This window comes from Colobus angolensis, unplaced genomic scaffold, assembly GCF_000951035.1.
Source record: "Colobus angolensis palliatus isolate OR3802 unplaced genomic scaffold, Cang.pa_1.0 Scaffold89, whole genome shotgun sequence".
NCBI lineage: Eukaryota > Metazoa > Chordata > Mammalia > Primates > Cercopithecidae > Colobus > Colobus angolensis.
The window spans coordinates 3,378,748-3,392,567 of NW_012122820.1; the positions used below are offsets into that span (position 1 = coordinate 3,378,748).

Here is a 13,820-nt window from a genome sequence, read left to right on the forward strand (position 1 = left end):
GCACCACTTCCTGGAAAGCCTTTCTGCAGCCTCCATGCCGAAGGAGGACCCTCGTGGTACCCTGTTCCTCTCCTTTAAGACTCTTCGTAGAGTTTGTTATTATACGTCCATTGCGTGATTATTTGACTAATGTTTGGCTGCCTACAAGCTCTGTGAGGGCAAGGCCCGCAGGCCTTTTAGTCACCACCATATTCCCATCTCTAGCACAGCAAGCATGGCTCATGGCCCATATAGCTTAGCTCAGTAAATAGTCTTTGAGTGAGTGAAACGAAGGCACTGGGTTAGGTGATCCCAAAGTCCTCTTCCTGTCATGGCAAACTCTGAGTCCATCTCTGAGAAATGTGTGCCCACCAACCCCCTAAACCCAAACTTCCCTCTTCCTAGTTCAGTGATTCTCAGCATCGTCTTCTGATGAGTTCTGTCATCAAGCCTCCTTGATCATTTTCATACCTTCCTAAGGCTTGGCTAGAATCTTCGAGTCTGAGTAATTGGGAACGTGACATGTTCATGCCTAAACACCAACAGAAAAGCAGAGCATCAGTGTGGAATCCAAACAGTGGAATCTGACATTGGCAATGATCTCCAATTCTAGGGTCTTCAACAGTTCCTCCCTGTGCCCTCCCATTTCCTGTGAAATGACTCAAAATATGAATTCAGAAGAGGGAACTATGGGTTGAAGATCACATGAAAAGAGCAGAGTCCTTAAGAGGAGCCTTGAATCAGGCACGTTACCTTCCAGCCCCAGAAGTTCTCATTGTCCTCTTGCTCGTAAAGGCATTTTCATACTCTTTTGTGATCATATTCCTGGGTCTCTGAGCAGAACAATTCATCCCAAAAGTAGGACTTGGTGAGATGCTATTTTATAAAGCAAAAGAGGGTGGGATCTGTTGTCAGCCCTCGTCAGTCATGGTGGACAGTCTGGACCAGGTAACGGAAGCACCAACTTTGACCAGTCTGGGCATCTCCAGACTAACCTCAAAACCACCGTAGAGAAAAGTGCCAGATATTGCTTTCCGCAATAGATGGCTTCTCTTGACCTTTTAAGGAGAAACAGGATGATTTATATATGCAGGTCCTCTAAGCCTTTCCTAACTGGAATTGTCAAGTTACACCCCAGAGGGAATGCAGGCAGCACTGTAAGAGGAAGAAAGGAAAAGCCATGTCTGCTGGCTAAACTCCATCCTCCCCTTTTCCCAAGCCCAGCACTGAATGATGCCACTGCCCAAGGCCCCGTCTCCCTGGAAGGTCTTCCTGGTACTTTGAGAGTCTTTCCACCCACCAAGAGGCAGTCACTTGATATGAGCTCCAAACTAGCGAGACTGAATTTCTAGGTTACGTGCTGTTTGATCTTTGCATGGAATCGTACATTCCAAATTTTCCTGTAGAGCTCTCCTGTCACATATTCAGTCCACTTGGTCCCTTAGGTACACATGTGTTTGTCAGATCTTACCCTGATTTAGGGCTAGAAAAACAGGCTCATCACATGCGTGGGCCAATAGTGATCCTGTGTTCACAGAACATTCGACAGCAGTTGCTTCACCAGGCTTATCTAGGGCCCGTTTTCTTTCACCAACATGAGCAGCCAGCCCTGAAGAAGGCCCGACACTCGCTTATCAGCTGTGAGCATGCCCTGTCTGAGAACACTTGGGTGGAGAAATGTCATGTGTTTTCCAAATTAGAACTTGAGTTGGAGGAGCTGTTTCTGGGGCAGCTGTGAGCCAATCCCAGGAAGCTGTTAAACATCCAGGCCCCGAGAGCCAAACTCTGCACGGCAGGGTAGAGAGGAGGAAGTCTGGCTGCACGCCTTCACAAGCCAGCCTGGCTCTGCCACCCCAGGCGGGCCGCGAGGAAAGCAGATGGAAGCGAGAGCCTTTCCTGGACCAGCCTTGGAAACATCTGGGCTCTCCTGGAAGCAGGGACTCCACTAGACTCTCCCGCCTTCCCAGCAGATGTTGCAAGCACGTGTCACTGCTTTATAGACTCAGGTCATGGAGGCTGAGAGCCACACTGTTTAAGTGTGTGGGGGGCATTTGCACAGTAGTGAAGCCACAGGCTAGAAGGTAGACCACCTGGCACTGAGCCCTGTGCCACCACTTCCCAGCTGTGTGACCCTGGGCAGATCACTCCACTGCTCTGGACCCACTCTTCTCATCGGAAACATAGGTTCCAAATAGTGCCTACTTCCTAGGGCTGTTGCTGGGAGGAGCTGGAATGATCCAGTAGAGTGCTGAGGGCTGCTCTTGCCCATGGCAAGTCTTCAGGACACGCTCATCAAGTTGGAGGGCCTTTGGTGTTCCAGGACAGTCCTTCACCCACTGGCAGAATCCCCAGCCAGGCACCTCCTCAAGTCACTGCTTGGATACCTCTGTGGATGGGGAATCCACTATCTCTTAGAGCACCCTACTCCACCTTCAGATCAGCCTGTTTCTTGGACAGATAAGTGTTTATCTGTGTTGAACCTAAGTCTTTCCCGGACACTTCCCAGCTGGTCGTAGCTCCATCTCTGTGGTCAGACAGAGCTCATCTGACCCCTCTTCCTCAAATAGCAGTTGAGGTCCTCTGAAAATCACTGACGTTACCCTCCTGCCTGTGCCTTTTCACCGTTCCTGACAAAACACCTTCAATTTCTTCTAATGATTATTGAATGACGTTGTTTCCAATTCCTTCATTCTTGTGGTTTCTGTCTTCTGAAGGCACCCTGTGCTTACGAATGTGACTTGGCTCCATGTGCACAGAGTCCCTCCCACGTGCCTGAGACACAAAGATGAAAAGACGTGGTGAGACTCAAGGAGCTCTCAGCGAGGCAGGGAATGGCATTCCAGGCAGGGGGAACCACATGCGCTGGGACTGGAGGCACGAAGCCTGAGAACTGCAGGGTGTATTGCTCAAGCCTGACGTATAAACTGGGAGTCATTTGAGATCAAACTGGGGAAGAAGGCAGGTGAGTTTACCTGCAGGTGACAAGGAGTCATTGGGTGACTTTCAGCTACAAAGGGACATGTTCCAGTGTGTACTTTTTTTTTTTTTTTTTGAGACGGAGTCTGGCTCTGTCGCCCAGGCTGGAGTACAGTGGCCGGATCTCAGCTCACTGCAAGCTCCGCCTCCCGGGTTTATGCCATTCTCCTGCCTCAGCCTCCCGAGTAGCTGGGACTACAGGCGCCTGCCACCTCGCCCGGCTAGTTTTTTGTATTTTTTAGTAGAGACGGGGTTTCACCGTGTTAGCCAGGGTGGTCTCCATCTCCAGACCTCGTGATCCGCCCGTCTCGGCCTCCCAAAGTGCTGGGATTACAGCCGTGAGCCACCGCGCCCGGCCCAGTGTGTACTTTAGGAAGAGCATTTTAAGTGTCGCTTGAAGACGGGGCAACACTGAAAACCAGGAGACCAGTTGACCAAATGACGAGCACGAAGGGGACAGAGGAGGAAAACGAGTCGTGGACGGGAAGGGCTGACAGTGGCTCTTCTCCTGGGGCCCGGACAATGAATGGTTGCTTTTTTCTTCTTGCTTCCTTGTGTTCTGTAATTTCTCTGTAATAAGTATTTTCTGTTTTCTCTATAATTAGCATATATGATTTATACAGTAAGAAAAATGTATTCATGTCTAAACATACTTTGAAACCAAACCGGCAGGGCTTGGTTACTGAGTGGAAGCAGGAGCCTAGGAGATCAGTTTTCTGGTCTGGGTGCTCAGGTGAGTGGCGTGGCCCCAGCCTGGGTGGGGGTGTGAGGAACAGGGCATTTGGCAGGATTTCTTATGGCATTGCTGACAGCTGAAACGATGCCCACAAACTGCTTTCACTCCGCTTGGCCTCTCTCCAGCCTGTTCAGTGGCCTCTGTCCCTGCAGGCCCTGAAACTCACCTCTCCCTTAGACACCTATCTGGAAAGCAGATGTCTGTGCAGCAATACTCAGCAGCGCTGCAGGACAGCAATAGCATTTATTTAGATGATACGTTTTGTCAGTCCTTCAGTAAATATTTACTGAGTTCCCACATATGCTCAGCACCAAGCCAGGCCTTAGTGACAAAACAGGGAGAAGAACAGGCACAGTCCCTCCTCACAAAACCCAGCCTAATGTGAGAGACAGATATAAATGTGTTAAAATCCCGTTAAGGAACATAACATTTCAAACTGAGGTGCACTCTCCAGAGGAAAGGAGATCGTTCCAAGAAGACTTAAAGGATACGTCTCTGGTCTGGGAGTTGGGTGATGATCCCTGGGCAAATGACGGACCCTGGGGAAACAGATGCTTGGGCTGAGAGTGAAGGATAAGTAGGAGGGAAGTGGGGAAAAGCGTTCCAGGTTGAAGGACCAGCGTGTGTGGTGGCCCTGTGGTGGGAGGAACAGTAGCATATTCCGCTTTCTAAAAGAAGAGCTGTTTTACTGGAGTGGGCTGGGGAGAGGCAGTCAGTGGAGAGGTGGGTGGAGGAGACCTGACAGGGTCCTGTAGGGCCCAGGAAGGATCTTGTCTTCATCCTAAGAGCAGAGGAAGGCATTCAAAGTTCCAGCAGGCCCGAGGCAGCCTGCTGAGCAGCCCTCTAGCTGCGGCGGCCTGGAGGGGAGCCTCCCAGTGGATGTCCCTTTATGTCCCACACCCACTGTTCTCTTGCCATTGGAGGCTGTAGCACTGAGGCCCACCGAGATATGCCCTCATGCCTAGGTAGCTCAGATTTGGGGTTCCCCCCACCTCGAATAGCACTTGGTACACATCCCCCACCCCCACCCCCAGCAGATGCCCTGAAAGCTGCTTTGCGGTTCAATTTTCAACTTTCTCCGCGGCTCTGCATACTCTAACACTAATGTGTGTACAACTTGCTAATTAATGGAATCATTTCGATCTGAAAACATCTTGTTCTAATGGGAGGCTGCAAGCACTCTCATTAATTCACAGGTAAAATCATTCCAGCTTTTCTTTTCTTTCTTTTTTTCTTTTTTAATCTTCCCAGCTTGGCTTAATAGCTGGGAAGAATCGTTCTAATCAGCCTTGTGAGAATCACACCACCGGAATGAAAAGCACCAACAACAGCCTTGGGATTTGGGAAGGGGGTGACCAGCCTTAGTTTACCCAGGGGCAAGCACGGTGGATAAACGTGAGGGTGAAATGCCCCACACACAGAAGGTAAAGACGCAAAAAGTGACCTGTGTAGTGTGACTTGGACAGGGTGTCTCGTCCTCTGTGTATCAGAGGTGGCACTCAGGGTGACTTTCTGCACCACTGGCTCTGCTGGAGGGAAGCAGGAGCTGCCTCTACATTCTCGCCTGGAATGTGAGGACTCACTGCACTCGCCTGGGCAGGAATCTCACACGTGACTTTCTCAGGGCTGGGTGTCATTTGGGGGTGACTTGCTGGTAACCACCTTCCTGCCATTTGCAAATGATTTGCAGTGTCGCTTTAAGTAAGTGGCATCCCCAGTGTGTTATTTCTGATGTAGCCGAGCTTAGTAAGGGGGACCTTCTCCCCACAGACCACGGTGCAAGCCCCAGACCTCACCGACAACACCCATGTCCCCAGGCGGGCTTTTCCTTTACTCTTTTTACCAGAAGGATCTGGGTGCTTTCTAGAGTTTCTTTTCTTGTGGTAATAAGAACATAACAAAAGTGATCATTTTAACGATTTTCAAGTGTCCAGCTCAGTGGCCGTAGGTATCTTCACACTGTTGTGCAACCGTCAGTACCACCCAGCTCCAGAACTTTCCCCAGTCCCACCATGGGGAAAACCTGGAGGATCGTCTATGAGTCCACATGAGCTCTCACTATCCTGAGATGCTGCTCTGGCAGAAAAAGGCGCTCGGTTGCCTGTAAGATGAGATATTACACAATCTGATAGTCATGGATGGAAACAACATGTTCTTCCCCTCGGAAGTACCGCAGCTGCCAGTCCTTTGCTTTAGATGAGTCTCCAAGACAGATCTGGAGTGAGGCCAACCTGGATTTAGACCCCTGCACCATCAGTCCTTGGTGTGTGGCTCTGAGCCTCAGTCTTCTCATCTGAACAACAGGGCTGGCAGTTCCTTCCCTGCAGAGTTGCCGGAGGATGGCATGAGATGGCGTCAGCACGGTACCCGCGGCGATGCCTGGTTCAGTGAGTGGCTCTGTCCCCACAGGTCTCCAGGTGGTCCTGAATTCCATCATCAAGGCCATGGTCCCCCTGCTGCACATCGCCCTGCTGGTGCTGTTTGTCATCATCATCTACGCCATCATCGGCCTGGAGCTCTTCATGGGGAAGATGCACAAGACCTGCTACAACCAGGAGGGCATGGCAGGTAAGAGCCAGGCGGCCACGCTCCCAAGGCCCTGCCCTCTGTCACTCCCGGCACCTTTCCTTTCCCGCTGCTGGCATAGCGGGTAAGAGGGCCAGGCGGCCGCGCTCCCAAGGCCCTGCCCTCTGTCACTCCCGGCACCTTTCCTTTCCCGCTGCTGGCTACACCAGCATGACCAGCAGAGCCCAGGGAAGGTCCCGTTCACTCAGACGCCCACTGGGCATGTTTAAGTGAGAGGCAGAGAGACCCATATCCTTTTTTTCTCAGTTCCAATTTTTGTTTTAATCTGTTAAGCCGGCCTAACGCAAACTTCGTTCAGCACTTTTCAATAAGCTACACAATTGGAGAAATATTGGAATAACTTAGAACCTATCTTTCGTCAGTCTGCCACTTTTCAAGCCAACCCTGAGTGTTTTAAGAATCAGAGCTGACCTGGGAATGTCAGTCTCTGCTCCTTCCACGTTTCAGTGTGGCTGGCCATCGGGTGCCCTTTCGGGGGGCGCCGCTCAGCCCTGAGCAATAGGCTCTCCCAGCACTGCTCTAAGATCTTTCTACCTTCATGGTGCTGATTCCAGATCCTCTGTAATTATTGTTTCTGCTTCTCCATTCACAGGCAGATTCCCCTGAGCCCCTATTCCAGGTGGGGGAGGAGGACAGGTGGGAATCACACCCTTGCCAGCAGCCAAACTTCCTCACTTCAAGGAGAAGGCTTAGTTCTACCCCATGACTCCCAGTGCCTTCCTTTTTGAGCCTTCTCGCTTCATGTTCCTTCCATAAATCAATATATTTAACAGCAATGCTGGTTCATTAGGCACTTCCCTGCGTGGCACTGGAGTTTTGGCTTGCAGGATATGCTGCAAGCTGCTGCTAAAGCTACTAACATCGCAGCTTGGCCTTTTAAAGAAACATTTAAACAGAAATTGACAAGGCTTTTAAACAGACAGATAAAGCAGCTTAACACAAAGAACTTGTTGAAAAAATATTCCCCGCCCCAAAGGGGCTAGCCATGTTAAATGTATGTGATTTTTTTTTCACACAGCAAGATCCATCATCTTAGTTTTTGGCATCTTGGTGGAGAAAGGGGAGCATCATCTGCCGGGAACAGTGAAGGATACCTAATTTTCTCCATCAACACTGCCCCTCATTCCCACTCAGTCCTAGCATTCAGTTAAATGGGACCTCTCGCTTCACTGGGGTGAGGAGGGATAGCTTCCAAACAACAGGGAGTGAAATTCGTAGAGAAATCAAAATAGAATACTTTCTATGTATAATCTAGTATGACTGGATGGATTAACTGCATATTTGAGGGGGTTTCTAGTTTGTTTCCACATAGCCGCAGTCCTAAAAACAAAACAAAAAACCACACACAGAGAACATATACTCCTATAGACACAGAATCACACAAATGTTTTCACTTTTTGGATGGAAGTCTGTTTAACAGGAGACTGTTTTTTCACTCGAGAGAGAATTTCCAAATTATTTGGGTCATAATCATATAAAATAAACTATCCTGTTTTCAAAAATAGAATCCTTGTTAAACTGGAAAAAGCAGATCTTGCCTGTAGCTAACATTCTGAGATTTTCAGCCTTGCTTAAAGAAATGCCAGACCATAGATGAGTAATATTTTCCCCTTTAATTAAAATCCTTCCTTTTATTCAGGTTGATTTGTAGCTAGCTCAGGACCAATAAACTCATTGACTTGTGTGGCCCTGTGAGAGCTCGTTTTAAGGCTCCTTAAGAACTGACTGTGGTGTGTCTAAAGTCTAAAGTTGATGCAGCTGTATTGAAATTGTCAATGACCATTTGACCCAAACTCCTCAGGAAGTCACAGACATGTGGGGTCTCAAAGATTCCCCGTCAGTCCAGCAGTGACGATGGTGAGGCTCTCTCACCAGCAACATGGGGAAGAGCGAAATGGTGGAATTCAGCCGTCGCGCCGAAGATGGCGGCCCTGCTGTGCAATCAGATGTCTGTGCACCACAGAGCTAAGGAGAGGGGCTGCAATACGGCAGGCGGTTTCCATCATCCTAACGAGAAAGCAGCCCAAGTGTGTTTTCTGCTGGTGGTGGGCTCTTGCAAGGGCCTGTGGGAATAAGTGGCCCTGAATACTGGTTGGAAGTCCAGGGCTTTGTTACCAGGCCTCAGTGACCCTGGACAGTCAGAAAAGGGTGGGCATGGCAGACAAAGAAAGCATGGCACAGGGAGGGAGCCGTCCTCAAGGTCAGAGCCACAGGGCCCAGTGAAGAGGTCGCCCCAAGTACTGAACCTGTCATGGACTCCTCTTAGGACAAAGATAAGACTTGGCCTCCCCAATTGGAATGACCAATTTAGGATCACATTGTCCATCGTTGACAGTAAACGGGACCAGGAAAAGTGCCCGAGAAGTTGCCTCCTACCAAGAGACTCATCAGATGGTTTATGTGATGGGTTTATCTTTGCCTGCAAGTTCAGAAGAGAAGTAGGCTCCCATCACGGAAATGGCCATGAGCCAAGGGGGCCAGGACAACAACAGAAGTGCTCTAGAGAGAAGGGCCCTGCCAGGCTCCATGAGAAGGTGGCCTCACTCATTCACCTGAACCAGAGTCCCTGCTGGGAAGAGGGGCCCAGGACACAGCTGCAGTAGCCTGTCCTCTCAAATACTCTGCAATCAAGAGCTTGCTGTCCCTTTGTTCCCAAACCTGCCATCTGATCACAAGCCAGGACCCACTCCGTCTTTCTTAGCACAACATGGTGCTGCTGCCGTCAAGCCCTTGTCCACCCACATAGTCGGCAGTGCAGACAAGGAAGGAAAATGTGCAAGAACCTAGACATATCTGTGCAGCCGTGGAGCAGAAGACCAAATACTTGCAGGCTTTGAAACCAACCCTTAAGTGTTTTGGAGAGTTTTATATAAACTTTGGAATGGGTGGTTTAAATTTTTTCTTTCTTTCTTTTTTTTTTTTTAATTCCAGACTTTGGGTTGAATTACCCGATTTTCTGCAAATTTAGATGACACAAAAGTGCTTTGTGAGCCCTCGTAATTTTTGATGAGATTTACATCAAATTATTTTTATAGTCCAATATTATTTCACAGACTGTGAATTTTATATATCTCTAGATTTCAAAATACATTGGATTTTGATCCATGTTTCCAACAAAATCCACAAAGAAAGTTACGGAATTGTTCAGGTGAACCATATTCTGCCTCTAGACTGCCCTTCCAGGCAACAGCCCCTGGTGAAGATGGTCTCAGAAGAGGCAGTGTTACCCTAATCCCGGAGACATCTGCAAGGCGCCTTCTCAGCTCCTCAACAGACACATCGCCATACGCCGATACCTTTTGTTTCTGGTCGTCCCATCTGTTTGATGGTGTGCTGAGCCAGGTCACTCTGAATAGCTTCCCAAGCACAGTAATTACCCCTGAGACTGGCACAGAATTGGTTGGCTAAAACCTAGAAGTGAAATCGTCTTCATTCTATTCACTCCTTAAAGTTGAGTTTTAAAAAAGTAATTGATTTTTGTCTTTAGTGATTTCTCCTTGGAATCACTAACTGGAGCTCTCCCGGGATTTTGTGTTTTTGTTGCTATTAACTGCATTTCTAAAATCTCTCCTAATCTTCATCTCCGTTATTTTACCGAAAACTTAATTTGGACTTTCCAGAATGACTCTACCTCTCTTCATTCCTGTCTTAAAATACAGAACTTGCATTGCTTTGTTTCCTTCTCCCACCTCGTGTTCCCACTTTCCTCCCCAGGACTTCATGACTCTGCAAAAGAAAACCAACACATTTTTACGTTTTAAGCAAATTTCTCCTCACCCTCGAGTGTGTGTTGCTAGGACCTGCTGATTTGTGTGTGTTCACATTTTTTCAAGTGTTCGCTTTAGTGCTTTTTATAGATACCTATTTTTACCAGATCATCACTGCTTCTTAATTGTTCTCAAATCTTTTGCATTATTGTTCAAATCAGATTTTAAATAGTGGGATGGCAATAGAGCCTTTAGATAATATTTCTGAATCTCATCCCTTTCTCTCTTATTAGTGAGACCACTTCCCCTTGATGCCATTTTCTTTTTCACAGATATTCGTAAAATCCCCAGAAATGTTTTCCTTCCTCGAGGACACTCAGAACTCCCTTTGGCAGCCTTCTCCTTTGCCCTCTTTGTGACGTTGTGGGAATTGAGAGTGCAGGGAATGCTGTCGGGTGAGCAGTCCCAGTGTAAAGATAAACTGCATCTTTATTCTGCGAAAAAGCAAAACATGAGAAAAAGATGCAAGAGCTTCCCCTTCACTTTTTCACCCTCTCTCTTTGTCCCGTCTCTCCTATCATTCCAGCACTTTTATCACAGTGACTGAACACGTCTCTCTAGAAAGCTATGACTAGAATGGGTGAGAACCCAACAGAATTAATGATCTACTTGGCTCTTGGTTTTCCGGTCTCTCAACTCTCAAATTTTTAGGTGCTTGTTATCCACTTTTTCATGTGTTATTTAGGCTTAGGATTTACATTTTAGTCTCCCCCTTTTTTGTAGCGTCACATCCCAATCTCTAAAGATTTCACATTTTTAAAAGTCATAAAAAGTTGTGGTTAGAGGACTGCTTATTTCAGCTGTGTTAATGGAGCCCTCCTGGGAGCTAGACCCTGAAATAAGGAAATGGTGTGGATACTGTCTCTCTAACAGTTCAGGGACCAGCAGTGCAGACCTTTGCACCTCGATCAGCAAACACAGGACTCACACACAACTTTAAGCACTGGCCCAAGAATAAGCCAGGAAGCAGCATTATTCATAATAGCCCAAACCTGGACACAATCCAGACGTCCATCAGCTGGTGAACGGATAAACATACAAGGAAATACACTGCTCAGCAATAAAGAGGAACAGAGCCTACTGATGTATGCAACAGCACGGATGCAGCTCAAAACATTATGCTAAGTGAAAGAAGATGGACATTAAAAAGCCTCATAAGGTGTGATTCCATTTATATGAAATGTCTAGAGGGGGCAAAGCAATGGAGGCAGAAAGCAGATCAGGTTGCCAGGGACTGGGGATGGGAGCAAGGATTGACTGCAAACCGGCGAGGCGGGTTTCGGGGAGTGATGGCCGTGCTTTAAAACGGACTGTGGTTATGGCTGCGTGACTATGTAAAAATTTACTAAAAATAATTAAGCTGTACATTTACACTGATAAATTCTGAGGCATGTAAATTGTAAGTCAATAAAGCTGATGGGGTCAGTGGGATAGAAAGAGAGGAGAGGAGAAGAAGGAGGAGGAAGAGAAGGAGAAGGAGGAAAATGAGGAGGAGGAAGAAATGAAATTGACAGAGAACAAGGAGGAGGAGGCCACAAAGATGACCACGCAGGTGCTGATGACAATGAAGAGGAGGAGGAGCTGCCACTGCTGCTGGGAAGACACAATCGGGCATATATTTTCAAGTAGACTATGTTCTCCTAAGAATTATCTCTTACTTAAGGATTAATACTTCTCTTCTGGTCTTCCTCTTGGGAGTGAACAGTTTCAAATTTAAAGCCACCAACTGAGAATTAGCCCACCGGCCAGTCATCTTCAATGCAGAGCCTAATGTAGGCAAAGTAATCACACTTATGATTGTTTTGATACATGAAACCGGAAAACAATCCTGGGTGATCTGTTGTCTCTAAATGAAGAGCTATAAGCAAATTCTCTCTCTCTGTCTCTCTCTCTCTCTCTCTGTGTGTGTGTCTCTCTGGAAGCATATTTTCATTGTTATAGGTAATCGTTTATTTGTTGGAACTGGGGTCTCTTCTGTCTGTTATTGTCATTACTTTGTCTAAGGACAGGACAATGTCCTTGATTTCACGAACTTTTGTGAATTCCACACCATTACCTTCCATAGCCAGCGCCAAAACTTTCTCAGTGTTTTCCCATAATAGAAATTCTTAGATCAGCCAGGTCTTGTTTAAATTTACCAACAATCTCCACACTCAAAATATAAGTCACATCTTCATTCATTAATTTGCTGGGAGCTATTTCCCGCACGTGGAATTAGTCCAACTGCTGCCTTTAGCCACAGACACTGTATTCTACTATTTCCTGACCAAGCCGCGTCCGTACTGAGGAAGCACACTCCCTATTATTCACTGCCGCTCTGTCTTGATTAGAGGTCAGAAAATGATTCTTCTCTTCTGAAAGGTATTCATGCTGCAGAGCAAAGGGCAGAGCTGCGAAGTCCCACATGACATGCATGAAATACAGTCAGTAGTGTGTACTCGCAGGCTGCAATGAAAGCGGCTGCAGGCAATCCCTCTCCCCAGCAGAGTCCGTTTTCCGTCTTCCACCTATATAAGGCTTCACTGTAAAGCGACTTGCATCCCTGGCAATGTTTTATCCTCTAATATGTGATGGGCCCATGTAGTTAGAAAGCATTATTGGATGGGATCGGTTGGCTAACTATGTGAAGGAGTGTTTGCATCAGTGTTGTCCTTACCCTAAATTCTGGTATTCCAATACAAGTGTCTGTAGAACTCTACCACCAAAAAAAGAAAATATGGACTTCCTAATCGCTTTCTGGGTCAGTTTCCACTTGCAGTGGTGGCATCATCATTATTTTTTGATTGGCCATTTGATTATGATGCTGACATGTTACAACAGAATGGGCAATAGAAATCAGTTACTGAGATTAAAATACAGCTTTTACAACAGTGAGTGAAAAGGACTGACCTTCTAAATTAACGGCAGCCTAAACGGAAGGCCTACTTTCTTATGTTGCTTGATTCACATATAGGGGACATGATTTAAGCGTGTCTTGCACTGTTGTTGCCATGGTTGCTTTGCCCATCCCATCAACCTCATCCTGTCACTTTTCTCTGTTTTTTCTCTGCCCACGTCTCTGCCCCGCTGCTGCTCCCGTCTCCTGTCTTCTTCTGGCCATTTGAGATGTTCCAGCAGAAGATGACCCTTCCCCTTGTGCGCTGGAAACAGGCCATGGGCGGCAGTGCCAGAACGGCACGGTGTGCAAGCCCGGCTGGGATGGTCCCAAGCACGGCATCACCAACTTTGACAACTTTGCCTTTGCCATGCTCACGGTGTTCCAGTGCATCACCATGGAGGGCTGGACGGACGTGCTGTACTGGGTATGTAGCATGAGTGGGCAGTCAGAGGGTGGGGGCACAGAGGCCGTGAGCGCTTCCCTGACACCTCCCGTTCTCCTCCTCCCCATGGTCTTGGGGTCACATACACATCTCGATAGAATGGTTGATGAAGAGCATCTTTGATTTCTTCCAGGTCTTGCCTGAGAAACAAGGCATGAGCTTTTCACCCTAACAAGTCCCCTCCCCGACCCGCTGGCCTTAGGGAAAGGTCGTTTTATCAGTGTGTCCCACCACAGTGCAAAACCCTGGTGTGCAGGCATGGATGAGCTGGCCAAGCTGGCACAAGGGTTCCGTTCAACTCCTCCTCCCATGCGGAGTTCCTTCTGCCCTCATCCTTTTCTTGCCTCTTTCCTCAAAAGGGAGCTGGAAGGCAGAATTATGAATTCTTTGGACTGAAGAGAAAAAGTCAGTCCTGATTTTCTAAAAATAAATTATATAAAGAAACCATTTTTATTG

General features: G+C 47.6%; 1 protein-coding gene across 21 annotated transcripts in view; it reads left to right on the top strand.

Moving 5' to 3' along the window:
• The window catches only part of CACNA1C (calcium channel, voltage-dependent, L type, alpha 1C subunit), a 659,923-nt gene that overhangs the window by 442,175 nt on the left and 203,928 nt on the right, over positions 1 to 13,820 (top strand). For 20 of the 21 annotated variants that reach the window (XM_011931029.1, XM_011931041.1, XM_011931040.1 and 17 more), the window contains exons 6-7: positions 6,101 to 6,259; positions 13,150 to 13,346. In XM_011931029.1, the coding sequence (XP_011786419.1) occupies positions 6,101 to 6,259; positions 13,150 to 13,346 (356 nt within the window). The remainder of the gene's footprint in view (positions 1 to 6,100; positions 6,260 to 13,149; positions 13,347 to 13,820) is intronic. The other variant, XM_011931047.1, reaches the window with a different exon arrangement.